General features: G+C 39.8%; 1 protein-coding gene across 5 annotated transcripts; it reads left to right on the top strand.

Moving 5' to 3' along the window:
* The first annotated feature begins 289 nt into the window (after positions 1-289).
* Positions 290-27292, top strand: mphosph8 (M-phase phosphoprotein 8). Of its 5 annotated transcripts, XM_040034652.1 has the most exons (14): positions 304-577; positions 2098-2259; positions 2900-3913; positions 4107-4203; positions 5962-6210; positions 6342-6464; positions 6787-6875; positions 18770-18910; positions 19081-19167; positions 19357-19511; positions 19728-19879; positions 21347-21471; positions 21872-21955; positions 23644-27292. In XM_040034652.1, exons 1-14 carry the CDS (start codon positions 476-478, stop codon positions 23683-23685), a joined length of 2622 nt encoding a protein of 873 aa, XP_039890586.1. In that variant the 5' UTR covers positions 304-475; the 3' UTR covers positions 23686-27292. The 5 variants fall into 5 exon arrangements, with proteins under 5 accessions (XP_039890581.1, XP_039890582.1, XP_039890586.1 ...); XM_040034647.1 differs by lacking the exons at positions 18770-18910; positions 19081-19167; positions 19357-19511; ... (2 more) ...; positions 21872-21955; positions 23644-27292 and adding exons at positions 9110-11333; positions 12871-16941 and having other exon boundaries at positions 290-577; XM_040034648.1 differs by lacking the exons at positions 18770-18910; positions 19081-19167; positions 19357-19511; ... (2 more) ...; positions 21872-21955; positions 23644-27292 and adding an exon at positions 9110-11508 and having other exon boundaries at positions 293-577.

Here is a 27292-nt window from a genome sequence, read left to right as displayed (position 1 = left end):
GAAATAACAGAACAATAAAGAGAAAAAAAACAAACATATGTTGTTAAAATTATTGTTATTCTTTAAACTTGTAGCGGGGCATAAAAGTCAGAAGTTATGGAAAGCAATGAAATAGTTGTTTGTTGGTTTTAAATCACTTTAGCGTATTATAGCGTAATATATTGTTTCGATTAAAATTAATTATCGCCAAATCGCCTTTTTTTAGTACATCAGCAAAAATAAATTGTTTTTTTTTTTGTAAATACTATTTTGGAGTGATACGTTCGACGATTAAGAGCAGCATTTGAACGCCTCTCGTGACTGCGGGCGGTAACTGCCCTGCGTTCAGCACAGCCCTCTCAGCGCTGCAGAGCTAGTGCAGTCTGTAGTACCACCACCAGGTACGGCAGCGTCCTACCTCTGTCAACACGGCGGCCTTTTCGAGTGCAAAACCCAAAACAGGCAAATTTTAGGAAACCAACACTACCACACAGCCATGGCGGCTGAAACCGACAAGGTAGAGCCCGCGGACAGCGAACAAGATGAGGAAGAAGACGTGTACGAAGTGGAAAAGATCATTGACATGCGGGTGGAAGAGGTAAAAATAGCTAAGTGCTACGTAGCCGCCTGGCTAGCTTTGCAAACATGGCTGGCATTTCTTTCAGTCCACTTTCACGAGGCATAGCCCACCAACAACGGTGGAAAGACCCTTTGTGTTAGCAGAATCGCGTTTCTGCGGTGCATTTACATGCACAAAATTGCTTGTGTGTTACTTTGTTACATGCGTTTTCTGGTTTTAGTCGTGGGTCGCTGTTCCTCCATACATAGCATCTTTTCCAAGCACAACTTGTCCCATGATGTCCGCTCGGCTCTCCCCTGCTGAGGCCAAGGACGGACCCGTTGCAGGCTTTCACATATTTTCATCGTATTTTGCTAGCTGCAGCGCTACATCGGCTAAATCCCCGAATAATGCAGGACTCGCAGCGTGTGAGAAGATTGGTGGGATTTGCTGTTTGTTAACACTGAATTTACTTATACCAGGTAATAATGGGTGAGCCCTGTGACCGCTGCATTTCTAACTGTATAAAGTAGCGGACAAACATGCTTTAGACCCGTGCATAAACACAGATGACCCCAGCAGCTAACATTAGCTACATTTGCTATCTTTCTTGCTTTTTACCTTTTCTTTTTAAGATTGCCGTGAAGCACATGTAATGTCCGTGGTATTAACTTTGGGTGGGGGGGTTCCGTTGAGTATCAGGTCTCGTTACAAAGGTTAAATTGCACTCTTTTTAAAGACAGCTATAAGTGAATTTGGTTGAATAGCACCAAAAGAAAGGAGAAATCAATATTCATAGTAGAGCAGCGAGACAGTACAGGCTTGATTACTGACCAGTTGAGCTCGTGAATCAAATTCTGTGATGTGCACATTGATTGTTGAGGTAGAATGGGAGGTAATACTATCTCTACTAAGATATTTTCAACACCTTGCTTTTACACTTTTTGCCGTTGGTCTTTGTGAACTCTGGAGTCTCTCTGGGCTGTACCACATGCGAAGTAAACACATGCACAGGAAGTTAAGCTGTGGTCCTTCTGAGCAATGCGATGCAATGCCCAGTGGGAGCTTCTGCACCTTTTAGATGCTTTAACTTCATATGTGTACAGTCTGATGCAGCGCTGTCAACATCTCCCTGGAAAGATTGAAAATATTCACACCGTCCTCTGCTTTTTACAGGATTTTGCATCTCTCTTGCTCACGTTCAGTCACTCTTAATACACAAAAGTCAGCTGTGAAACTAACAGTTTTTTACAACTCTTACACTTTTTGTTTTGCACACTTTCTTTCAGCAAGTTCTCACTGCAACTTTAAATGTTTTGCCTGTGTCTCCTCAGTAAACCTTTTGATATTAGAACTTTAAAGACAGACAGCATCATTCAAAATACCATAATTAACACTAACTAACTAACAGGGCCTGTCAGCCGTGTTTGCTTGTGTCTCAGCTGTCATGTGGAAGTCTTCTGTTTTCTATAGATCCTGTTGGCTCGTGATCTCACTGTCAGGTCAGGTCAGTGGGGCAGGTCATGCTAAGTGCTACATCTTCGCTTTCTTGTTCTCAGGGTGAAGTGCTGTACAGAGTTCGCTGGAAGAACTACTGCTCTGATGATGACACGTGGGAACCAGAGGCCCATTTGGAAGACTGTCGCGAAGTCCTCTTGGCTTTTAAGAAGTCACAGGCTGAAGCTAAGGCCAAGAAAGAGGCAGAAACCAAGAAATGTGTGGTAAGTCTGATCTTTCAAGCAATGAGGCATGGGCATTATTTACAGGGGAATGAGGCATTGTAACCACCGCCAACACATCAAGCAGCAAATAAAAGTTTTTGCACGCCCCTACTATGTGGGACTTGGTTGGTCTTGGTGCACAGATGTAGCTTTACGCATGTTGAACCCAAAGTTACGCTCTTGGGTTTAGGTATAGTGTTTATGAAGCGCCATAAACGCTATACCTAAAGTTATCGATCTGTCTTCTGTGTCCGGGCCGGGTGAGGTTTCCCGTGTTGGTATAGTTATTCTTTTAAATGTTGCAAGCAAACATCTTTGTTTCTAAGCCAGAAGCAAACTGCCTGTAACTTTGGCTTTAAAGCCTTTTTAATATAAGTAATCTGATCTTTCCTTTCTTGATTATAGAACTAATGCACAACAGATGAACTTTAAACAAATTTTGTCTGTTATTAAGATTATTATCGATGTTATTTTCCCACCTGTCTGGACATCGTTTTGAAAATGAAGGGGCAAAATGTTGTTGGCAGCATTATTGACCTCTAATTACTTATGACAAACTATTATAGAGCCTTAAGTCAGAAGGTCAAAAAGTAATATCTATTACCAAAATGTGATATTTCCCTTCCCGTTCTCTCTTTAGAAACCTCTGCCTCCAAAGAGTGACGTGTTTGATGCTGACTCGGAAAGTGACAGCGACAAAGACCGACCAACGGAGGCACCTGTCAAGAAGAAAAAGAAGAAGAAAGTCCGGGAAGGGGAGGAGGAGGAAGAAGAATCGCATCTTAAGGAAAAAAGGAAAAAGAAGAAGGACAAGCGGAAAGAAGAGTTTAGGCCCCTACCGGCACCAGAAACCGATGAGGAAGAAGGCAGAGCCCCAACCCCAAGCTCTCCACCCAAGGAGAGAAAGACTGAATCAAAAAAACGTGTGGTTGAATCGGAAGAGGATGACCCTGTTCCCTCCAAGAAACACAGGAAGGAAAGAGGAAAAGAGGGAGGGAAGCATAAAAAAGAAAAGGGCGACGATGGGAGGAAAAAGAAGGGGAAGAAAGAGAGGAAGATCGAAACCTCTGAAGACGAGGCCGCTGCTCCGCTGGAAGATGACGTGAGCGAAGGCCCGTCAGAGTCCCAAATGGACGATTCCGCATCAACTGAGACTTTAACAAAATCGGTGGAAAAAGCCAGTTTGGACGACAAGTCCAGACAAAAAAAGGGGAAGTGGGAAGTAAAGCTGCAGGGTATAAAGGACCTTATCCACGACAAAAAGAACAAAAAGACAGATTCTGCTCAGAAAGAAAGCAGCCTCCAAAAACTGAAGAGTCATAGCTCTAAAGCAAAAGAGGATACTGCGCTACAATCAGACTCCAGTGACAACTCCACCCTACATAAGAAAGCAAAGAGCAAAGGGCAGGAGAGCGCGTCTGCACCACCCAAAGTCCCATCTACATCGTCCTCGTCGTCCTCGTCCTCTGTTACAGCTGTTGGTGTCACCAAGAGTAAGGAGGAGGAAGTTACCAAGGACGAGATATTGGGACAGAAGGACACCACAGGTTCAACTAACCTTTTCGAAAAGTTCCTGTTAAACTGCGAGGCCAAGGATCGCGCCCCCCGCAGGAATCAACCCACCACAGAGAAGAGCAGCAGCAAACCCACAAAGGTGTATACTTTATTTCTATTTTAACTTTGTCATCCAGTATTTCATAAATGGAACAAAAAAACACAACGTGATCTTTCAGATGATGTTCTTTGCTATTTTAAACAGGATATGCAGCTCAGAGGTTTTCCTCTAAAAAAGAAATGCAGCGTGTTAACAGTTTGTTGTTGTTGTTGTGTTTTGTCCCAACACTTAGGTATTGGGAAAAATTGAGAAGATTCCCAAAACAACCAAAGAGTCTCCTGTTCAGAAACAAGAGCCGGAGAAGACGGAGAGGCCCAAGCAATCAGATGGTATGCATGAAACTTGAACTTGAATCAGATTAACACAATGTGGCTTCAGACCAATCCCGCTGGGCATAAAGGACCTTATCCATGACAGGAAAAAATACTAGTTGCTATACGGTCTCCAAAAATTGACCTTAAAGGGCCAAGGAGGTTACTGCCCTACAATAAAACTCTAATAACAGCTCTGTCTTCCAGAGGCCTGTGAGGGTTTAACCCAAATAGATGGTTAATTTTTATACCAGGGTATAAAATACCACCATATACCAATCAGTCAGTTCTCCAGAAAATGGTGTCACCATTCCTGCGAGATTGCTGAGACCCCAGTGCACGGATAGTAATCATAGTCTAAAACTTTGTAAGAGCACCTAAAGCGTTTGTCTTTCTGGAATAAAAACTGTAATCTGTCAGATTCTCCCACAGCTGTGATACTCTGTTAAGTTACAAAGTCAGCATTTTTGCTAGCTTTTTTTTCTCCTGCCTTCAAATAAGCTAAACTTTATCAATATAGTAGCTCCAGTCTTTTCAGGTCTTTGTGACCAAAGCACCTTCAAACAGCGCTTTTAACACTAAACTGCTCCCTTCAAACACACCTCTTATTTATCTACAGTAGCTGTGTTGCTTTCAGTCTCTATTCTGTGTCTCACCTCTTGATATTTTCTAATATTGTGTTTTTATCCTTCCTTTGTAAAACCAGCCGCTCTGCTATCAGCAGGCTAATTCGATGCTTGTCATTGGTCCTGTGGTGCCAGCAGCTCCACTTTTATATGAACATGCTTATAGCCATATTGGGAATCCCCATCGAGTTGATAAGCATCTTCGAGTGAATTCTTAGTGGGATTGCTGATCTTTCTGTTAGTGAAGCCAGATGAGGAAAATAGATCCTGAATATGTTAAACTTGCTTCATAGTACATGCCCCAGATGAGAGCAGATCACAGAAATGTAAACCTAGAGCTATAATAGACTATGGTGTGTGAAAACAAAGTCTACATGTCTTTGCATCTTTAACCCCTTCCTGCCCGAGTGTTTTATGCCAGGGTGTAGTTTGCCTTTTAATGAACACAAAGAACTGTGCTGTATAAATGGTCATCATAGAAAAAGGGTTTAAATTAGCAGCATTTTGTAATTAAAAAGTATCATCCAGCACCTCCTTGTATTGTAAAAAGATTTAAAGTAAATGTAACAGATTGCTGCATGTCAGGAGCATAACGTGCAGCATTAGAAACGTCTTTTCTTTAAAATCAGATGTGTTGGTCAAATATTTGATCTGTCAAACAATCAAAAGTTATTATTTTATTTATTATTGTGTATTTTATATAGTTCGTCTGCTGACCAGCTCTAATTCAGAAGACAAAATGTGTCAGGAATGTGTGTCGCAGTGATTGACAGGAATCTCAGGACTTGGTGACGATCAGAATAATCACAAATAGCTTGCAAATAGCTATGTTTAGCTCATTCATTATTCTTTGTTAGCAAACTTGCATAAAACCAGGAACTGCAACAAGAGCATTTGAGTACGTATACACAAACGCGCACACTCTCCGTGTTTGCACGTTTTTATTCTTTAAATTGACATGTATGGGCTTCCCTGAGATCTCAAGCCTTTTTTTCTTCTATTCCAACATATGACCAGGGTTATAAGTGAGTATTAGGTCTACTCCTAATAGGAACAATAAAAGAACAAGCTGTTTTTTTTTGATGTCTTAGATTTTTATGACACGTTGTTCAAAAAGTATTTTTATCTTGTCTGCCACCCTCAATGTCAGTTTCGCGACCAGTTCAGAGTTATGGCTTCAGCCTGGACACCGAGGAGCGGGAAGAGGAATCTGTGGCGAAATCGAAGCCTGGAGATGATACCCGGGAGCGTAGGGATAAGACAGATGAACCACAGCGGCAAAGCTGGGAGCGGAGAACCCCTTCTGATGACAGGAGAAAGAAAAGGGAGGACAGTGAGCCTAGACTCTTTATGGCATGTGATGATACCCAGGACCCACCAGAGGGCACTGACAAATCTGGTATGTTTCTGATTGGCTAAACAAATGCCTCCAAATATGACATTCACACTTCACTTGTCAAATGCATTGATTTTAGATTTATTTTCTGAGTGAAATCCCAGTTGATGATTTCTGCATTGTGTGTTTTACAGACAAGGGCCAGGCCACTTTGAGTCTAGGAATGGACCTTAATCTGGACTGGATGACTCTGGATGATTTCCAGAAACATCTTAACGGAGAGGATGAGATCTTGTCAGGTCCACCTTTGTCACCAAGTGAGTGTTTCCTTATGACTATCTTGGTATTTAGAAGACTTTTGCTTTTAGTTGCAACAAGCCATGAGAAAACCACAACTTGTTTACCATCCAAATTATTCGTTCTGAGTGCAGTTTACCAAAAACATGGAGAAAAACGGTTTTACGTCCGTGAATGTAATAAAAAGAATTCTGTGTCCACAGTAGGTCACATCATTTTTTAAGGAGGATCTATGAGATTTGAATAAATAGGCATTTAAAAGAAAGAAAAATTAAATGAGCGTGAGATCTTTAAATGTCCACTTTCTCTAAACTTCATTTGTTCCTCACCTGTTTTTGCCAGATGAGTTGCGAGATGCTGTAAAAAGTGGAGATTACATGGCTGTAAAACTGGCACTTAATTCCAAAGAGGACTACAATCTGGACCAAGAGGTATGTTCTAATAAACATTACCCAGCTGTCTGTTTTATTTCCTCGCTAGTTTCTGCCCTACTTCAATATATTTTTGATTTTTATATATCTCAAGACTCTGAGCACTCAAATCTAAGACACAAACACATTTTAAAGAATTCCACAGCTTGCACCTTGGTTGGCCCCAAGAGTGAGTGAGTGTGTGCGTGTGTGTTTTGAAGGGATTGCATTGTTATTAAAAATATATATGAATTCAGTTGGTGACTATGGTCTATCACGCTATGTCTGTCACATATGACACTTATAGACATTAATATTTTCCCCTATAGTTCCCCCAGTTACAACTGCATAATTAGCATTGCATCAGAATTACATTTGGTTTTACGAAAGAAGAACCATTGTTTTAAATAAATGGAAAATGGAAAACATTAGGCATAACCATCGTTAAAAGCATATTTGACACTTTAAACAGTGTTTAACATATAAACTAATATTAGCTTTGTTGAGCACAGTCTTTACCCTTCTTACAAAAATATCAAAAAGATGTTTATTATGACATAAAACTGCTACTTATAAACTAACAATTTTCCCTGTCTGTTACAATAATAAGTTTGTATCCAATATTTCAAATGTTTTAGTAAATCAGCAGTAAAAGAAAATATTGATGAGAAAACGTGAAAAAAAATAGCTTATCCCAACGCGTCTGAAGCATCCTAATGAGAAAACTATACGTCGCTTTTAGATGGAAGAACAATTTTGTTTTTCGTGTTGTGCTCCAAGTAATCTTTTCTTCAAGATGCGCATCCAAAGACGTTACTTTTTAATGTCCACCAATGATCCAACTCCTTGAGATGTTTTCTTGAACTCCAAGCACCTTCTGCAACAAAGCCAGGTAAGGATGTGGTCTCAAATGCTGTTAAACATAAATATGACTTGTTAGAAATGCTAGTGTAATACTATAAAGTATAATATAAAAGTTTTCTTATATAGCAGAGCCTACACTGTTGTAATTAGTAGGGTTTTAAAGCTGAATTATACTTGTGTAGCTTTGAGTTACAGAGCCATGTTATGTACTTTCAGACTGAACTACAGTATTACAGTAGAAAGAATATGGCAGAGGTGGATGTGATTAAATTAACTCTTATTCCTGGGTATTTTCAGCAAGTTCAGGAGCATTTTTATTTAGTTTACCATCTTAATTCAAGGCTCAGTAGGACAGAGAGCCATTATAAGTGTATATAAATTATTGTTATTGTTAATGAAGTTGTATTTTATGTGGTTAAAATCTCGATGCATGCAATCCTATCTACCACCACCCTGCACTATTTTGAATTCTAAAATGGATCTTTAAATTTGTGCTAACTTAGACCTAACAGTCATTAATTGCTATGTAAATTGTAATGTGTGCACCTTAGAGACTGTGATATCATTTTACATTGCAGTGAACAAGCCAGTGATTGAAGACACCGAAGACATGAAGCGCTTGGACAAGATGAACTCTTTGAATCAGGTACATAATGTATGCTTTCAGAATATGTATCATCATCATTACCATAACACAATATGCACAGCATGCACCTGTAGCCACCGTTTATTACATTTTCTTTTAAATCAAACATTTGAAAGCATAAATGACAAAATTCACAGTGACTGTTATTATGTGAATGGCTGGACATGGTATTAACATATTTTACATGAAGCCATGATGTGTTATATTACGAGTGAGCTCTGTAAAAATACTGGTATGCCCAGCAAAAATTTATCTTTAATTATTTGTTTATTCCAAACCAGGGATGTAGGTCTAGTGTCAGTGCACATTCTGTTTTCTTCATGTAGCATTTCATCAAACACCCCATTACTACATATACTTGGTTAGATATTTATGATGTCGAAACGCTGCTTGATCCAATAAAGCCATTAACTATACTTGAATGGGTCACATGTGGTTTTTGTACGTGAGACTTGAGGTGTCAGGAGGGAGTTTTGTTACTAAACCTTGGGCCATCATATTGACTCGTTTGAATGGGCCTGGATCTTGGTTGGGGGCATTGCCGTGGTGCTGATGTGTTAAAACAGGAGTAAAAAAAATATACGAATGATTAAAAAAATGTCAGAACCATTTATCTACCAAAATTAAAAACAAATTTAAGCATCCCCTTCTACATTTTTTCCAAGAGTCTGTGTTTCAAATTTACCAAAATTATTCATGGGATCTGATTTGGCTCTGAGTCTTACATATACTTGTTCTTTTACAGGCGAGTACTATTGGTGAGAAGAAGTCATTTGAAGGAGAGAGGAACTTGATTGAAGAGAGAAGTTCGAGTGATGCTCTTAGATTGACTTCTAACACTGAAAGTGCAAGAAACGAAGCAGGCACTGCAAAAGAGAATATCCCACAAGATTTGGATGATCAAAAAAATGATAAGGATATTACTGAATCAGAAAACGCAGCATTCGGTTTACCTACCAAGCAGAAAAGTCGAGGAAAGGAAGACCAAAAGGATGGAGAAGACAACGAGACGTCAGATGACACAATGGGTGGTTTGTCAAGTAAAATTAGTTTGAATTTTGATCATGCGGATCAAGTGCTGTCAAATAAACAAAACCCCCTAAAGCAAACAAATGACTCAGGCGACGAGCCAGGAGATGTAGGGGCAGGTATTACAGATATGGTTCTATCTGCATCAAGTACGAAAGAAATGGTTAAAAGATTACGGCGCTGCACAAAAACTGTGGAAAAGAGAGAACCAACAAGATCAAGTCTAAGGACTTGTAAGAAATTGCATCAAATGACACCTTGCGTATTGGATGAAGAGAAGAAAGAGTCATGCAAGAAACACTTCTGTTTATACTGCAAAATGGCTTTCACTCAACTTGCAAAGCATTTGGAAAGGAAACATGCGGAGGAAACGGATGTTGCCCATGCAATACACTTTCCAAAAGGCTCCAAAGTCAGACAGACATTGCTTGATCAAATTCGCAATAGAGGAGATTATGAACATAATTGCCAAGTTCTTAAAAGTGGCGAGGGGGAAATTGTGACCAAGAAACAGGTCAAGAAACCCAGCATATCAGTTCGTGACTTCTTACCTTGTCAACATTGTTTTGCATTTTATCGCAAAACTGATTTATGGAGACACGAAAGGTCATGTAAAGCTAGAAAAGGAGACGATAAATCTGAGAAAACAAAAAGAACGAGAGGTCACAGTGCTGCCTCCCGGCTGCTTCCAATGTCAGAGTTCTTAACTGGAGGCTGTGAGGAAATCATCCACATCATGCATCAAGATGACATCTCGAGGCATATCAGAAATGACCCGCTTATTTGTAAATATGGCAATGCATTGTCTGTTAAATATGAGCATGACAAGTCTCAGTTTGCTTACATTGCACAAAAAATGAGGGAACTGGGTAGATTTGTGCTTGCCGTAAATGAGCTGGACAGGAGTGTAAAGTACTTGCATGAAATATGTCTGCCATCCCGATTTGAATTAGCTGTTCAAGGGGTCAAAAGGATTAGTGGATTTGACCCCAGTTCCAGTAAGTTTAAAAGCATTTCCCTTGTCACGAAGATTGGATACTCTTTGAAACGAGCTGCAGAAATTGCGTTTGGTGAGAGTCGCATGACGGAGGACAGTGAATCAGAAAGCGAAGTGAAAAAATTCATACAACTTCTTGATACAAAATGGAATGAGTGTTTTTCTCGTAAAACACTTGCCTCCTCTCTAAAGCAAGAAGTCAAGAAATTGGAAGTGGACAAATCAACTGTGACAGAAGACTTGATGAAACTTCACAGGTTTATCACAGAGGAAGGAGACGAAACAAGAAAGGAGCTGAAAGAAAGTCCTAGTTTGTCAACGTGGAAAAAGCTCAGTGAAGCAACTTTAGCTGATGTCTGTCTGTTCAACAGAGGAAGGGTAGGAAATATTGGTAGACTGCTTTTGCAAACTTACATTCAGAGAAAGAGCAAAGGAATATTTGTGCCCTCTGCAGATCAAATAAGGAAAAGCACAAAATTGGAGCTAGAACTTGGTTCCGCTTTGACCAGGTTGGAATTAGAAGGTCAGTATGGAAGGAACATGCTGGTTCTTTTAACAGAACGCATGGTTTTGTCTATTGACTTGCTTGTTGAAAATAGAGAACGAGCGGGTGTGTCAAAAACAAACCCATACCTTTTTGCACGGACTGAAGGTCCATCCTTCATCCGAGCGTTGGATTGTTTCCGACGGGTTGCAATGGAATGTGGAGTTAAAAACCCAGAAGCACTTCTTTCCTCGTCATTAAGAGAGCAAATTGCCAGCTCCTGGCAGTTAATGAGCCTTAATGAATATGAACTGGATCAAGTGGCCAACTTGTTGGGAAAGAGCAGCCAGGAGTGTTACAGACTCTTAAAAAACGCATCCCAGCTAGAAGAAGTGAGCAAACAGCTGCTCAAGATGGATCGAACGCTGCCATCACTTCCAGTCAGCAGTGCAAAAGATGGTAAGTACCTTTTTGTTCTACCAAAATATAGCTGATAGCTGCTCTCTGAGTCAATTTACTTTGTTCTTGACCTTTGTACAGGGTGGGCCATTTATATGGATACACCGTAATAACATGGGAATGGTTGCTGATATTAAAGTCCTGTTTGTGGCACATTAGTATATGTGAGGGGGCAAACTCCTCAAGATGGGTGGTGACCATGGTGGCCATTTAGAAGTCGGCCATCTTGGATACAACTTTTGGTTTTTCAATAGGAAGAGGGCCATGTGACACATCAAACTTATTGGTAATGTCACAAGAAAAACAATGGTGTGCTTGGTTTCAACGTAACTTTATTCTTTCATGAGTTATTTACAAGTTTCTGACCACTTATAAAATGTGTTCAATGTGCTGCCCATTGTGTTGGATTGTCAATGCAACCCTCTTCTCCCACTCTTCACACACTGATAGCAACACCGCAGGAGAAATGCCAGCACAGGCATCCAGTATCCGTAGTTTCAGGTGCTGCACATCTCGTATCTTCACACCATAGACTATTGCCTTCAGATGACCCCAAAGATAAAAGTCTAAGGGGTCAGATCGGGAGACCTTGGGGGGCCATTCAACTGGCCCACGATGACCAATCCACTTTCCAGGAAACTGTTCATCTAGGAATGCTCGGACCTGGCACCCATAATGTGGTGGTGCACCATCTTGCTGGAAGAACTCGGGGAACGTGCCAGCTTCAGTGCACAAAGAGGGAAACACATCATCATGTAGCAATTTCAAATATCCAGTGGCCTTGAGGTTTCCATTGATGAAGAATGGACCCGCTATCGTTGTACCCCATATACCACACCAAACCATCACTTTTGTTGTTCCAACAGTCTTGGAGGGATCCATCCAATGTGGGTTAGTGTCAGACCAATAGCGGTGGTTTTGTTTGTTAACTTCACCATTCACGAAACTTAGCAAGCAGTTTGCTAACTGTAGCATGGAAGATGGGTGGTCTCGTAGGGTGTCTTGCATTGAAATCTGCTGCAATGACCCGGTTACTGCGTTCACCAGATATCAACACAGTTTCGATCCGCTCCTCACGTGTTAACCTCTTCGACATGTCAATGTCTGTGAACAAAGAGAAACTTGTAAATAACTCATGAAAGAATAAAGTTACGTTGAAACCAAGCACACCATTGTTTTTCTTGTGATATTACCAATAAGTTTGATGTGTCACATGGCCCTCTTCCTATTGAAAAACCAAAAGTTGTATCCAAGATGGCCGACTTCTAAATGGCCACCATGATCACCACCCATCTTGAGGAGTTTGCCCCCTCACATATACTAATGTGCCACAAACAGGACTTTAATATCACCAACCATTCCCATGTTATTACGGTGTATCCATATAAATGGCCCACCCTGTACTCTATTACAAGGTCTTGATCAGAAAATTTACCAGGTTCAATAAAGCAAAAAAAAAAAAATTAAAACTGCATTCTAAATTGGATAAAGATTTTATCTCTTGCGTAGCAGTGATTCTCAATATTTGTCATTTTAGGAACTGCACAGAAGCCTGCTTTAAAAAGAAGACCTTGGAGTGAGAATGAGCAGGCTGCAGTGAAACGTTACTTGAGTGAATTTATCACAAGGATGAAGGTTCCGGGCAAAAAGGAGTGCAATGCTTGCATAGCTGCTGAGCCAGATCTCGGAGGAAGATCTTGGACAGACGTTAAAAACTATGTACACAACACACTACAGACAATGCGTAGGAGAAATAACATACAGAAGTCTGAGGGGAACCTTAATGTTTTGAATCCAAAGAGATCAAAAGCTGGAGTCCAAACCACAAAGACAACTTTGGAAGACACAAGCACTGTGTGTACTATGACAACAGTCGACCCAGATAACTTGAGAGAAAGTTCAAATTGTTGCATGACAATGCCGCCGCCGCCACCAGCAGCCAACTTGGGAGATGCATCACCATTCTGCCAAGAGATTACTTCAAGTTACGCATCCTTGTGCTCATCTAGTACAGATATGGTCCATACAAGTCAACCATTGATTTCTACTTTCACACCATTGAATGCTACTGATACGCAAGTTGTTCCTACATTTACTCCACACAACACTACAAATGCCCTAATGCCTCCTCCATACACTTCAGAAAACAGCAGAATTATGCCATTGTCTCCTTCATATACACAGAATGCTACAAACATGCCACCTCCTTCTGTGTATGTCCCACAGGACACTACAACGTCACAAATGATTCCTTCGTTTACCTCTCTTAATACTCCAAGTACCTCAATGGTTCCTACATTCACACAGTTAAATACTGTAAGTTCTCCAATGGTCAATCCATTCTCAACACTTAATGATGGAAGTAGGCCTATTATGTCTTCGTTTACACCTCTAAACCATTCAAGTTCACCACCTTACCCCTTAAGCCCATCGAGGGGCCCTGCAGCTGCACAGGTTGTCCCAACAATCCACGGACCCAGTCTTTCTGACAGAAGTCCGGTGGTACCTGAAAATGCGCCTATGTCTTCTGCAGGAAAACAAATCAATCCAGCTGTCAAGCCTCAAAAAAGAAACAAAAGGTTGTGGAGTGAGGAAGAACAGGCAGCAGTGAGGCGACAGCTTGGAGACTTCTCTAAGCTGGTAAAAGTGCCGGGCAAAAAGGACTGCGATGCGTGTTTAGCTGCTGAACCTGCCTTAAGCAGCAGAACATGGAGGGAGGTCAAATATTTTGTACATAATTCTATTCAGTCACTCAAAAGAAGAGGTCATACTGTTGCATCCAAACAAAGTGGAGGACAAGATCCAGAGACTCATAATTCAAACTCTGAGTGGGATGGTCCTGTTTATCTGTCCCTGTAAACGTTATTTGACATGCAGTATAACCACACGTTATCAGCGAGGTCTTAGATGTGAGAGGGACATCACTTTACCTCAATTTGTATAACGTATAAAAATGAAACTGATGGAAATTAGTGTAACATACCATCGTAGCCACAAGACATTTATAGGCAGCCCTTTTATTCTTCAAATTAAAGACCCCAGAGTATCCCGGATCATGTTCAAGTATAAATTAAGCAATCAATTGCACAAATATACACTAAATGGGTGGAATTAGGGATGTTTGTACTGTAGCTTTGGCTTACAAGAAAATAAGCTTAGAATGCATATACTATCTAACACTGTCAGGTTGTCTCTAGGAAATATTCTAATTGAGTTTTGTGATCGTTTAGCAGACTTGAACCTCATTTTTGCCTGTAATGTTTCACTAGTGAAATCATCTTTGGGTGACAAGTAGTGCCACCCAAATATGCTTTCCCACACTGTAGTTGTAAAAATGATAACACCAAGAGTTGTTTGGAAATCCCACCTCCACTGTGGACAGGGCAGCCCATTTTAGAGCAAAGATGGCCTCTGGGCATTTACAGGGGGATTTTTACTTGTCTTTGACATGTACTTTATGCATCCGTCTTACTGCCTGTATCAATTTTAGTAGCATTTTTTAATGTGTTTTGGTGATTAGAAATCAAAAGCCTACCAGCAACCTTTGCAGTGAAACCGTCCAGCGTGATAGATTTACTTTGCCGTTTATCCAAACAAGCCCAGGTGTACTATATTCCTGCTTTAGCCAGTAGCATATATTGTAGATAGCTTGCAGCAGTAATGATATACCTTCCTTGCTGATAATAGAGAATTAGGAGCTGTGTGTATCTATAGCTGAAATATAAAAAGCACTTTCTTTCTTTAAAGATCCACTTAATACTTATCTATTATTATACTTTGTTATCTTTATCTTTAACAATCTGCCTAAAAGGTGTGTTGTATTTTTGTATACCCATACAGTGACTGTGTATAGCATTTTAGCATTTAATTGTATTTAGTGTACTCTAATTTTAGTTAAAATACACTACATTTGACTCATTTACATTACTTTATAGTATGTTTTTATTTTCTAGATGTTTATAACATTAATATCCAGTTGCCAAGAACAAATTGCCTTATGGCTGGGTTGCTGTCGTTCCCACTGGCTTCCACTTTGTCATAATACCTGCAGAAGCAGCATGCCTAGGTGCTTGTTTTTGCACACCTGTGGCCGTGGAAGTGATTGGAATATTTGGATGGGTAACTGAATACTTTTGGCAATATACTGTATGCATAATTGTCTAGCAGACATTAGACAGAGGATGAGGATGTTCGTTTCTGTTTACGGTTTCTAAGTATATTTCGCATTTCATTTTAAGGAGGAATTTGTGGCTTGGTTAGTTCAGCCCAGAGTGATGGATACAGGTTTGGAGACTGACTAAACAAAGTGATCACATTTTAGTTAAAAAAAAAAAAAAAAAAAAAAAAAAAGAAAAAAGAGTGAAGCACTTCCTCACATTCAGTGTGTTGCTTCTTTCAGACTGGACATTCAACAAGAGTTGTGGTGTTGATGATCTGTTATTTAGGTCAGTCAACTTTGTAGATGCCATAGTCAGGACATTTGCAAAGAAAATGTAATCTTGAGTCATTTTTACCAGTAAATATTCAAAGACTGGACAGCATTGCTGCTTTCATTCACATTTAAAAGCTTTTCTGTTAAGATCAATAGTAGCTGTAGTGAACCTGTTTTTAAGAAACCAGTGTTCGCCCTTTCATACCAAAGCTATTAGTGTTGGACACACATAAGACTGACTGCAATAGATTACACAGCCAGGTTAGATAGCACATTGCCATGTGATTTTCATCACGTCTTTCCTGTGTTGTTGCCGCCTTGTTAAAAAGGGTACATCTGTGTTACAGTGTATACCAGTAGTTACATATACAGCTGTATTTGGAAGATGAATCTGTGAATGGTATTGATGGTAATGATACAAATGATTGTTCAGGCACTACCATTGTTGTTTAATGTTGCAAAACTAATGTTTTTCCCTGCGTAGAAGTTACATTGTTTTTATTGCTGTTGTATAAGCACTTTATGTAGTAGTCTTCATGTTGCCTTCAGTTAATACTTCATATCAAAAATCTGCTTGTACAATAAAATGCTTCTTGGCTTAAAATTTTAAAACTGGTGACAAGTGTTAAATGATTTCCCGTTTGTTGGGTGAAGGTTTGCAGCTGTATTGATTTGATAAACCTGACTATTTTATACTCATGCTAACAGTAAAATTATACTTGGTCACATATTTTGATGTTTAAAGTGGCCGTGCAAACATGTTACACATGTTCAATATCTGAAATCGATATGTCAGCAAAGTAACTATTGCTAAGCAGCATTAAAATAGCTGAAACTCCAGGAAATCTCAAGGTGCATGCATTTGTCATAAACCACGTAATAAAATGCTGATTTGATGATAAAATTACCAAAAAAAAAAAAATGTCAGAACAAGTAAGCCTCACAAGCCAGTTACACTTGTACACATTTCAGTGCCTGACTTTAGGTCGTTGTAGATGTGTGTGGTTGTAGCAGCAGACGAACCCAGATATGGGTCAAAAGAATCTATACTCTGTGCAAAAGTAATGGTATAAAAATGCAAAACATTTCATCGCCCAAAGCAGTGCGATGACAAGTCGACGTATTCCTAGAATCTCAAGGCTACTTTGGTAAACAGGCTGTATTAATTCGTAAATCAGGGTGGAAAATAAGTATTTGGTCAATAACAAAAATACAACTCAATACCTTGTAACATAACCTGTTGTTGGCAATAACAGAGGTCAAACGTTTATTATAGGTCTTTACCAGGTTTGCACACACAGTAGCTGGTTTTTGGCCCATTCCTCCATGCAGATCTTTCTCGAGAGCAGTGATGTTTTGGGGCTGTCGCCGAGCAACACGGACTTTCAACTCCCGCCACAGATTTTCTATGGGGTTGAGGTCTGGAGATTGGCTAGGCCACTCCAGGACTTTCAAATGCTTCTTACGGAGCCACTCCTTTGTTGCCCGGGCGGTGTGTTTTGGATCATTGTCATGTTGGAAGACCCAGCCTCGTTTCATCTTCAAAGTTCTCACTGATGGAAGGAGGTTTTGGCTCAAAATCTCACGATACATGGCCCCATTCATTCTGTCCTTAACACGGATCAGTCGTCCTGTCCCCTTGGCAGAAAAACAGCCCCATAGCATGATGTTTCCACCCCCATGCTTCACAGTAGGTATGGTGTTCTTGGGATGCAACTCAGTATTCTTCTTCCTCCAAACACGACGAGTTGAGTTTATACCAAAAAGTTCTACTTTGGTTTCATCTGACCACATGACATTCTCCCAATCCTCTGCTGTATCATCCATGTGCTCTCTGGCAAACTTCAGACGGGCCTGGACATGCACTGGCTTCAGCAGCGGAACACGTCTGGCACTGCGGGATTTGATTCCTTGCCGTTGTAGTGTGTTACTGATGGTGACCTTTGTTACTTTGGTCCCAGCTCTCTGCAGGTCATTCACCAGGTCCCCCCGTGTGGTTCTGGGATCTTTGCTCACCGTTCTCATGATCATTTTGACCCCACGGGATGAGATCTTACGTGGAGCCCCAGATCGAGGGAGATTATCAGTGGTCTTGTATGTCTTCCATTTTCTGATGATTGCTCCCACAGTTGATTTTTTCACACCAAGCTGCTTGCCTATTGTAGATTGTGTTTTCTAAATACATTTTTTTATAGTAAATATTGATTATTATTGTTGTCATGCAGATATGTAAATGTAGTATTTTTTTTTATTGTTTAGTTTTTTAATATTGAGACTATAAGTACATTTAAAAAAAAAAAAAAAAAAAAATCTATTTCTAACCCATATTTTTGTGAAGATGTTTAAGTAAATATATCACAACGTAATACTATATTAGCTTCAGTTTTGCACAAGGAGGTATTGATATTAAACTTGCAAACTGATAAGCAGGTTATTAATCAGTACATTGTCATCTTCAAAAGCTGCCTGTTGAGCAGTTAGTCTTCTGTAAGTAAAATTGTAAACAATCATATCTATGGTACTTCTCAAGACAGCAAGATAGACATGACCACTGTAACGTCATCCATTGTTTAAGGTGGTCGTGTTAGTCATCAAAAAGATTGCAGGTTTAAGATACAACTGTGTTAGGTTTTGTTTTCAGATTAGGAAACCAAGCCGGTGTTATATACAGTTTGTGGTGTATGGTAAATATCTAACTAAAACTTAGAGAATATTGACTGCCTGCACTGGTTAGTACCTAAATTGGGATTGGTAAGTATTTAGCAGGGATATCACAATAACTCTATTATTATACAAATAATGATTTCATTGTGTTTGCAAATGGGGCATTGTACAAGGAGCTTCTCTTCACAGTGTTGTGTACAAAACATGCCCAGAAAACTGCACATGGTAATTCACTTTTTAGGCATTTCTATACAGTGCAATGGACTCCACTGCAGGTCTGTAAAAAGCTTATTGTTTTACAGCCTTTGTTTTAGTTCTGTGTCTATCTGTTTGTGTGCAGGATGGCAGTTGTATGACCCTCACCATGCTGGCAGCAATAGGGGGGCAGGATGACATCCTCAGGTTACTGATTAAAAAGGGGGTGAGAGTGAATAAACGACAGAAGAACGGCACTACAGCCCTGATGCATGCTGCTGAAAAGGTAACTCTATCTTTTATGTAAGTTAATCCTGCAGCCTTTAACTATACTGTGCATACAATTTTAATTCAAATTCTCAGTGAAAGCCAAACCAGTCAAAGACTCTGAAATAAAGGCATCTGCCTCTTTTGTTTTATCTTGTAAACACTTGATTCTCGTTTGTGTCATCCCAGAATTGTTTGACAACTGTTGCAATCCTACTGGAGGCCGGGGCTTATGTAAATGCTCAGACGCTGAGTGGAGAGACGGCGCTGATGAAGGTAACACTAGACAAACACTAACGGTCACTTTGGTTTTAATTAGTGCAAAATTACAGTTTGCATGCAGATTACAAATGGTGCTGTTTCACAGCAGATCAGTCAGAAATTATATATTTATTTTATAGTCCTTACCTGTGGTGTACCAGTATGAGGTTTCTTTAGAGAAGTTCATTACGTCCTTCCTTTTAGGCATGCAAAAGAGGGAACGCTGATGTTGTGCGCCTCCTGCTGGAGTATGGAGCTGACTGCAACATCCTGTCCAAACACCAGAACACAGCTATGTACTTCGCCCAGCAAAGCAAAAACCTGACGGTGTGTGACTTCATCAAGGACCACATCAGCATGTGAGTGCTAACCACATCATCACATCATAGTTTCATCAGTTTGGTGATGTTTTTGGAGACAGCATAGTGTGAATTCATATTTAAAGAGACAAACATTTACTTTGGTTTCTATCCTCAAAGGGAATGTCAGTAAATTTTGTCCTGCACTGTAGTGGTAAAACAGACCAGTTTTACTTCCAAATATATTTGGTTACACAGAACTAATTTATGTTGCAGGCTGTCCAGTGTGGCGGAGGACACCATCCGAGCATACTTTGAGTCTCGTCTGGTGCTGTTGGAGCCCGTCTTCCCTCTGGCCTGCCACAGGCTTTGTGAGGGTCCAGACTTCTCTATGGATTTTACCTTCAAGTCACAGCCTCAACCAGAGGGTAACCCCAAATTTTTACATATTTTTACATTACCTGATATGCAAAAACACCACCTCACTCGAGAGGTGGTGTATTTGCTGTTTTTCTGTTGCCAGACAGATTCATGAATTTTGATTTTATAATGTCTGGCCACGCTTGGCAAGGATGCTACTCTTTTAGTAGCTTTGTGCTACTGATACATTTTTTACAGACTGCATAAAAGGAGGATAACACTGCAGACATCAGATACTGAGTACTGATGAAAAGGATGAACGCTACTTACATTAGAATTGTTAATTGATTCATATTATGTACGTTTTAATATACCATTGAGGTGATTTGTTTTAAACATTTTGCTGATTTGAAGTCTTTCCAAGAACATAAATCTAAAAGCTAAAAACCTTTAGGCTGTTGACATTAATAAAATGTTTTGTAAAATGACATCCCGAGAGAAAATAAAACTGCCTTTGAACTGTGATGTTTTATACATATTTATTTGAAAAGGTAATTTACAAACCCTCAATTTTCGCTACAAAACACAAGAAAATATCCAAAGATGAGGGAACTGCGGACAGGACAGTTTTACACCTGCAACAGCTTAGATTAATAGGTACTTGAGCAGATGCTACCAATGAACATACATATCTAAATAGGTGTTGTCAAGATGAAAAGATTACTCAGATTTGTATGTCTCTTTCAATCTTTAAAGTGAAACTTCCACAGTTCATATTACATGAAGGCAAAAGTAAATTGACCAGGAGTTGGGGAACTGCGGGCCTCAAGGGCCAGTTTCCTGCAGGTTTTAGATGTGGCCTTGATCCAACACAGCTGATTTAAATGTCTAAATTACCTCCTCAACATTTTTTTTGAAGTTCTCCAGAGGCCTGGTAATGAACTAATCATTTGATTCAGGTGTGGTGACCCAGGGTGAGATCTAAACCCTGCAGGACACTGGCTTTTGAGGCCTGGAGTTTCCCACCCCTGGCATAGACCATACAATGCAGTCCAGCAGACATTATGAGGTATTATGTAATAAAGATGTAAATTCATATTTGGAACATTTTCTTTCCATTAGTCTGTAAGAAGACTTGTTATGGAAGCAAATTAGCCCAAACTCCCAAAATTGACCAGTGTGTGCAGTTTTTAGCTGCACTGTCTCACCTTAAACTGTAAACTGAACCTGCTATTCGCTAGTACAAAGTGTAATGATGGATTGTGTTGCTGTGTGACAAGCACTGGTTATAGTGCAGAATGAAATCATTTGAGGTCATGGTCAAAGGCTAAACATCGTACCTCCTGCACATCACTTGTGTCCGGGCCTTCGTATGAGAACGGTCCGAACATTACCCCGACATTTTCCAGAGTTGATGTGCAAAAATGGCTTCAAATGTCAACGTCATTAGAACGTTATCCCACTAATGTGTTGGCTATAAATTTCTATTCCAATCGAACCTTTCTGTGAAGTTTTATCATCCCTCCTACTTCCAGGTTCAGGTATCCTCCTCTTCATCTTCCACGCCAACTTCCTGAATGAGATCACAGCCAGGCTATGCGGACCTTGCAGTGTGCACGCCGTGGTGCTCAACGATAAGTTCCAGCTGCCCATTTTCCTGGTTGGTTGAAATGATGATTACACAACAGTTGGTTAAAAACAAAATGTGCCAAGTGATTAATGAAAGATAAAATTGAGAAATTTGATAAACTATAAAACAAATCGACAAAAATAAAACTGAAAAACGATTTTAATCCATCGGAATTTTATTATATTAAATCCTCCTTTGATATCATTCAGAGTGGTCGTTTGTCTATTGTTTACCCTCACTCTCTCTCTTTACAGTGTTTTTCACTATTGCTGCTTTGAGCAAATGAACAAGCAGTTCACAGGAGACCATGCAGCCATGTTTAATGTCACTGTGTGGATTCAATGTACTTCACCTCATTAAATCGTTTAAATTTAGGCCACAGTGCTAATTTTTGCTTATTTTTTTCTACTTTTTGCCTTCAACGTTTCAGGATAGTCACTTCATCTACTCTTTCAGCCCGAATCCAGGCGTCAACAAGCTCTTCATTCGCCTTGCAGAGGCGCCAGCAGCCAAGGTGACACACACACACACACACACACACACACACACACACACACACACACACACACACACACACTGAGACACAAACATGTGAAACATCTTAATCAGGCATACAAAGGTCACTGCTTCTAACCAGCCCATTGGGAAATCTGACTAAATGTTTTTGAAACTGAGGAATGAGATTTTATTTTTCATGATTTAAAAGAAGAATAAATAATACCACAAATGGTCATTATTAATGATTTACGTGTAGAACTAGGCATGTCCATTATCTTAAAGGCAACAAAGTTGTTTTTTTGTTTGTTTGTTTGTTTTTTACAGAAACCTTTCGATGCAATCTTTGGTTTTTGGCTGCAGCATCAATCTAAGTTTAGCCAGCTACCACAAATAACAAAGCTTCTATGTTTGTGTCAGAGTTGATGTTGTCAAGCATCCAGAATCCTGTAACGTTTGCTCTCACGCTCCGATTTTACCGTTTTTAAAAAGACACTGCATGCAGCTGAGTGGGTTTGTCTTTTTCAGTCATGACAGAAGACACTTCATCCTCAAAGATGATACCTGGGCCTGTCTGTGTGCTACTCTCACTGGCATTCAATCCAAACCCAGTTTGTCCCCAGAACATGTATACATTTTTAAAGTGGGTCACCGATATATAGTTTCATTATAAGTAAGTTAATAAATGAACTGGATGCTCTGGGTTTCATTTGTAGTTGTTACTCTCAGTTCATTTCATTGTTTTCTTCAGTCTGTCCTCAGCTATTGTTGACTTCCATATTGATGATCTATCATATCTGCTACAGAATTTCTTAACGTTGGAAAATCTTTTAGTCTAATATAACACACCTAACCACAGGCCCAACCTATTTTTACTCCTGGTTTATGTATAGACCCCCCACACAGCCCTCTGTCCTAGTGTCTAACCGCCAATGCGTCATTTTTGACACAGTTTTACAGGCACGGCTTTCTTCTCCGAAGCAAACTGCACAGACAGCTATCTTTAATGTGCAGCCAGGTTTTCAGATCTCTTCTCTGTTTTTTTTCCTGTATCAGCACCTACATTTTCAATATTGATGACTTGGTTAATTAGTGCAATAGTATCTGCTCATGAGCTCTTGATAATGTGGCTCCCTTATTAACCCCAACTGCCAGTCCTTCCCTTTGAAATGACAATGATATTCCTCCCCATAGCAGAGAGTGTAGAAATGCTGACATAGCCTCGACTACCTTCATAGGAAGGAGTTTCTCTCCACGCTCAACAAAGTTATAAAAGATGTAAGAGCTTCATTAATGAAAACAGGCACAATCTAAGGCTGCATGCCATTGTTAGGGACTGTTTCCTTACTGTTTTATCTTCCTGTGCCCTCACTGTCAGTGGAGAAACACGTCACTGTAACCTTGCAGTTGCTTTTGATGTGTTTTAGTAGTTTTGGGGCGAAAAAGTAATATCAGACTTTGGAAACGCACACAGTATTTTTCAATAGGATATCCTCACTGCTGGTTTTCATGTTAATAACTCAAATCATCAGCTTTACTTTTTGTATTTGTTCGAGTCAAAAAAAGTAAAACATTTTGCAACAGAAAACAGGAAACAGTTTGAATTGTTAGTCATCCAATCATAAAGCTGAATTTCTTTTGATAAGTAGAGAGGATGCAAAAGTCGAAGCATCTCAGCAGCGTTTCCGTCTGATCTTCTCTCCTCAGGTCAAGCTCCTCATCTGCGCGTACAGAGTGCAGCTGCAGTGACGCGCTCTCTGATGATGTTAATGTCATACCAAGCTTGGACAACACATCATTCCACATGCAGATTCTGAGCAGCAGCTGAGATACTTTACCAAGCACGTTACCCTCTGAGAAGGAAAAAAAAAAAGTTGTATCGTTGTTGTTGTGAGGTGAAATTTAAAGCTGGCTTCCCGAGATGGAAGTGCACATTCTTGACAACTGAAGTTCAGCGATGAGATCTGACTCCAGACCAGCATATGCAGCATAAATGTGAGGATCTTACAGAGACTTGCGTAACCTTTGAGCAGTCCGTCCTTTGTGGGAGGTGCCATCACTACGCAGTTATCGGCGATCGGAAACTGTTACCGGAGGAGCTTTGAAGACGGACGTCAACCTGTGTCGTGCCTTTCTCCAAGTTCCACCTTCTGTCGGGGTGGATCTGTTAGATATGTGTGTTGATTGTGTGTACATGTGTGATGATTGTTTCTATTCTGGTGAATTTGAAGAATACGAAGAGGGGATTTTCAATCACTGTTTATTTTGGGGGGGGTTTCATGTTTTTAGCATTTTTCTTGGACCAATGGAAATCTTTTTCATGCATGTTGTTTTTGGTAACACATTTCTTTATGGATTTTTCTTCATGTTCTAACTCTACCCTTAAATAATATTAACATTTCTGTTCAGTTCTCTTCCCTTAATAATTAACATCTCTTTATTTGTGCTAAATCTGTGTTGTTTGTTGGTATTTCACTTTAACCTCACACCGCTCTACTAAACACGGATTCTGGGGAACAGACACAATACATGCATCCATAAATTTTCCATCCACTGGCCCTTTGTCTTGTTTACCACTTGTCATTACACTAGTGTGAGGTTGTTTCAAAGTGTGACTTAGAGAGTTTTTAGTGAATGAAGAAGAGTTTTGCCTTCCATGCACAGAGTTGCTGTTTATATTTCCTGCTCTGTACAGACTATATATAATTATATACATATATGCAGTTATAAGGTGTCATGTGATGACCGCTGATGTTTTTGTTCCTTTTTGAGTTAATTTATTTCGTTTGTACAGGAAAACGCTCTGGGCTTAAATGTCTCAAACTACCCGGCTAGTACATTGAAGAACCCCATATTTACCATCTCTATCACTGCTGTGCTGAGCCTACTTACTGCTCCCTTTCAGTCTCCTCAAGCAACCTTCTTTGTTTTTAATCATCTGATATTAAAGGAGCCCAAACTGGAGTATACCAAATCCAAGTATCTGGCATTGACATTCTTCTGCATAAACACACCTAGCTGCGTGATGTTGCCTACAAACCCAGCTCAGGCTAGCATTATGTCTTTAAATTGCAGCAGTGCTGTTTGATTGGATGTCTCCATGCTGCCTTAATGTTCACTTTTTACATTAGTTTGTAGATCTTTGTGGTTGAAGCTGAGTGACTGAAAGTAAAGAAAATATCCAGATTCACAACTTTTTTTTTTGTGTGTGTTTTAACTCAACACATCGCATATACTGTAATGGTGACTCCACTTACTGCTATTATCTCTCATTCCTATAGGTAACTACCAGTTTTGTGGACTAAGTTAACAATGATACAAAAAAGCATTAGTGGTGATGTTGTAGCTACGAGAGAACAAAAGAGATTTGCTGTATTTGCACTGTAACAGGCTTTGTAAGAAAAGAGGGTTGGCATGGTAACGTCTTAGTAGTGAAACTTACCTTTAAGTTGCATGTTAACATTCATGGTGGCGCGGTGTTGGTGGTGCGGTTAGTGAAGGTTGTGGGTTTGACAGCCGCCTGGGGCGTTCCTGTCTCTCGGATTTTCTCCAGTTGCTCCAGCCTCTTCCCAGAGATATGCATGTTAGGTTAAATGGTGATTCTAAATTTGCTGTAGGTGTGAATGTGAGATGCCTGGTTCTCTCTTTGCCGTGTGAGATACCGGCAACCGCTCGCCTTATGACAGCAGCGATAGGCTCCAGTTCTCCCGGCAATCCTGAACTGGATAAACAGTTCAGAAAACAATGTTCACAATCAGCTGCTCATCCCACTGGCTACAGTTTGATCTGCGGTTTTAAAGAAACTTAGGTCTGCTCTGTGTTTCTGTCACTTTATGACCATATACTTGTCAGGTGTAGTGTTTTTTAAATCGAGCTGCATACTTCTGGCTCCTGTGGTGTCACAGCTTTCAGACTCCCTATATTTTTTAAATAGGCATCCAGATGCTTCAAAAATCAAGCGCAGCCTTACAGCGAGCTGACACTCTGTAATAAGATTTCAAATTTGACTACTTTCGCTTTGCTCAGCGGATGCATGTAGTGCATTTCACCTTACGGCATTAAAAGGGAGCAAATCTGAAACCCTGTCTTAAGACACCTGTAGCCTGTTCTTATCTCAGTACAGCGTGAGGAATCTGTACATGGAGTAGGTGTTTTGGTGTCGGATATCAGAGACGAGCACGATACGAAGGAAGACGTGAAACTGGAATATCTGAAAAGCCAAAGACAGATCTAGCTCAGACATCACCGCTGATGTTTTCTGCTTTACAATTTCAGCTAAACGGTTTGAAATGCATTCTGATGTTTTGTGTTACTTGATATATTTTTTTTCCAGCTTCCCACATTGTGATTGGTTTCCACTTATTGCCAATTGGAGTAAAACAAAAAACAAAAAACAAACAGCCTCCATAAACTCGCTTCTGACGTGTAAAGCATCTCAGTGAAGTCCACCATCACTTAAGTTACATAAGGACAAAATACATGTATTGCTATTACTGTGACCACTATGATTGTTTGTGAGTCAGTCAGTGTTAGAGCAGAAGTGTTCACTTTAATGTATTACACATTTGTGGTCAGTTTCAGGAGTGCTAAATTACTTTCACGTAACAGATGAAAGGAAGGATTCAGACCATTAAAGATGTTTTAAACTACAGCAGTAATGATTAAACCACAGAGTTGTTTTTTTAGTTGTTTCAGAGCAATGGGAAGCTTGTTTTTAATGATGAGAACTGTCTCCTGATTCTGTATAACAGTTTCTCACCGCCTTGTCAGCACCTTCCTTTACCCGTACAGTCGCTTCACTTTGACTTTGACTTTTTTATTTGGCTCTGAATGTTTGCCGCAGATAGATGCACTGTTTGTGTGAAAGAGTTCACTGTTGTTTGTAGAGGTGCTGCTTACCTGAGGCCGTCTCTCTGCCCTAAATAAAATGTGTGCATATATTTGCACACACTGCTGGGTTTCATTCATTATATGGAAAGTTTTTTTATTATTATTATTATTATTCAGTCTGAAAAATAAGGTTGTTGTACATGATAAGTCATCTGCTTAATACATGTTTTTGCCTAGTTTTTGTACAATATTTAGTATAAAAGCTCCTCTATAAAAGATAAGTAATGTTCTCCTGCCTTTCATACTTCTCTTACTTTTCCATGGACTTGCATTATTTGCACTCTTCTTTTTTTGTTTGTTTGTTTGATTAGTCATCTCAATTATGATTTTTATTCATAAGTAATGAGCAGTTGAAGGTATATGAATGATAGAGGTTTGCCATTGGGAGGTATAAACGCATGCAGCTAATATCAGTGCTGTAAAACTAAAACCCAGCATGATTAAACATTTCTACAAATTGATCTAA

This window comes from Simochromis diagramma, unplaced genomic scaffold (genome assembly GCF_900408965.1).
Source record: "Simochromis diagramma unplaced genomic scaffold, fSimDia1.1 OVJJ01000091.1, whole genome shotgun sequence".
In the NCBI taxonomy this organism is placed as follows: Eukaryota; Metazoa; Chordata; class Actinopteri; order Cichliformes; family Cichlidae; genus Simochromis; species Simochromis diagramma.
The sequence above is the reverse complement of the archived record's forward strand: the minus strand, read 5'-3'. Positions and strand labels throughout refer to the sequence as shown.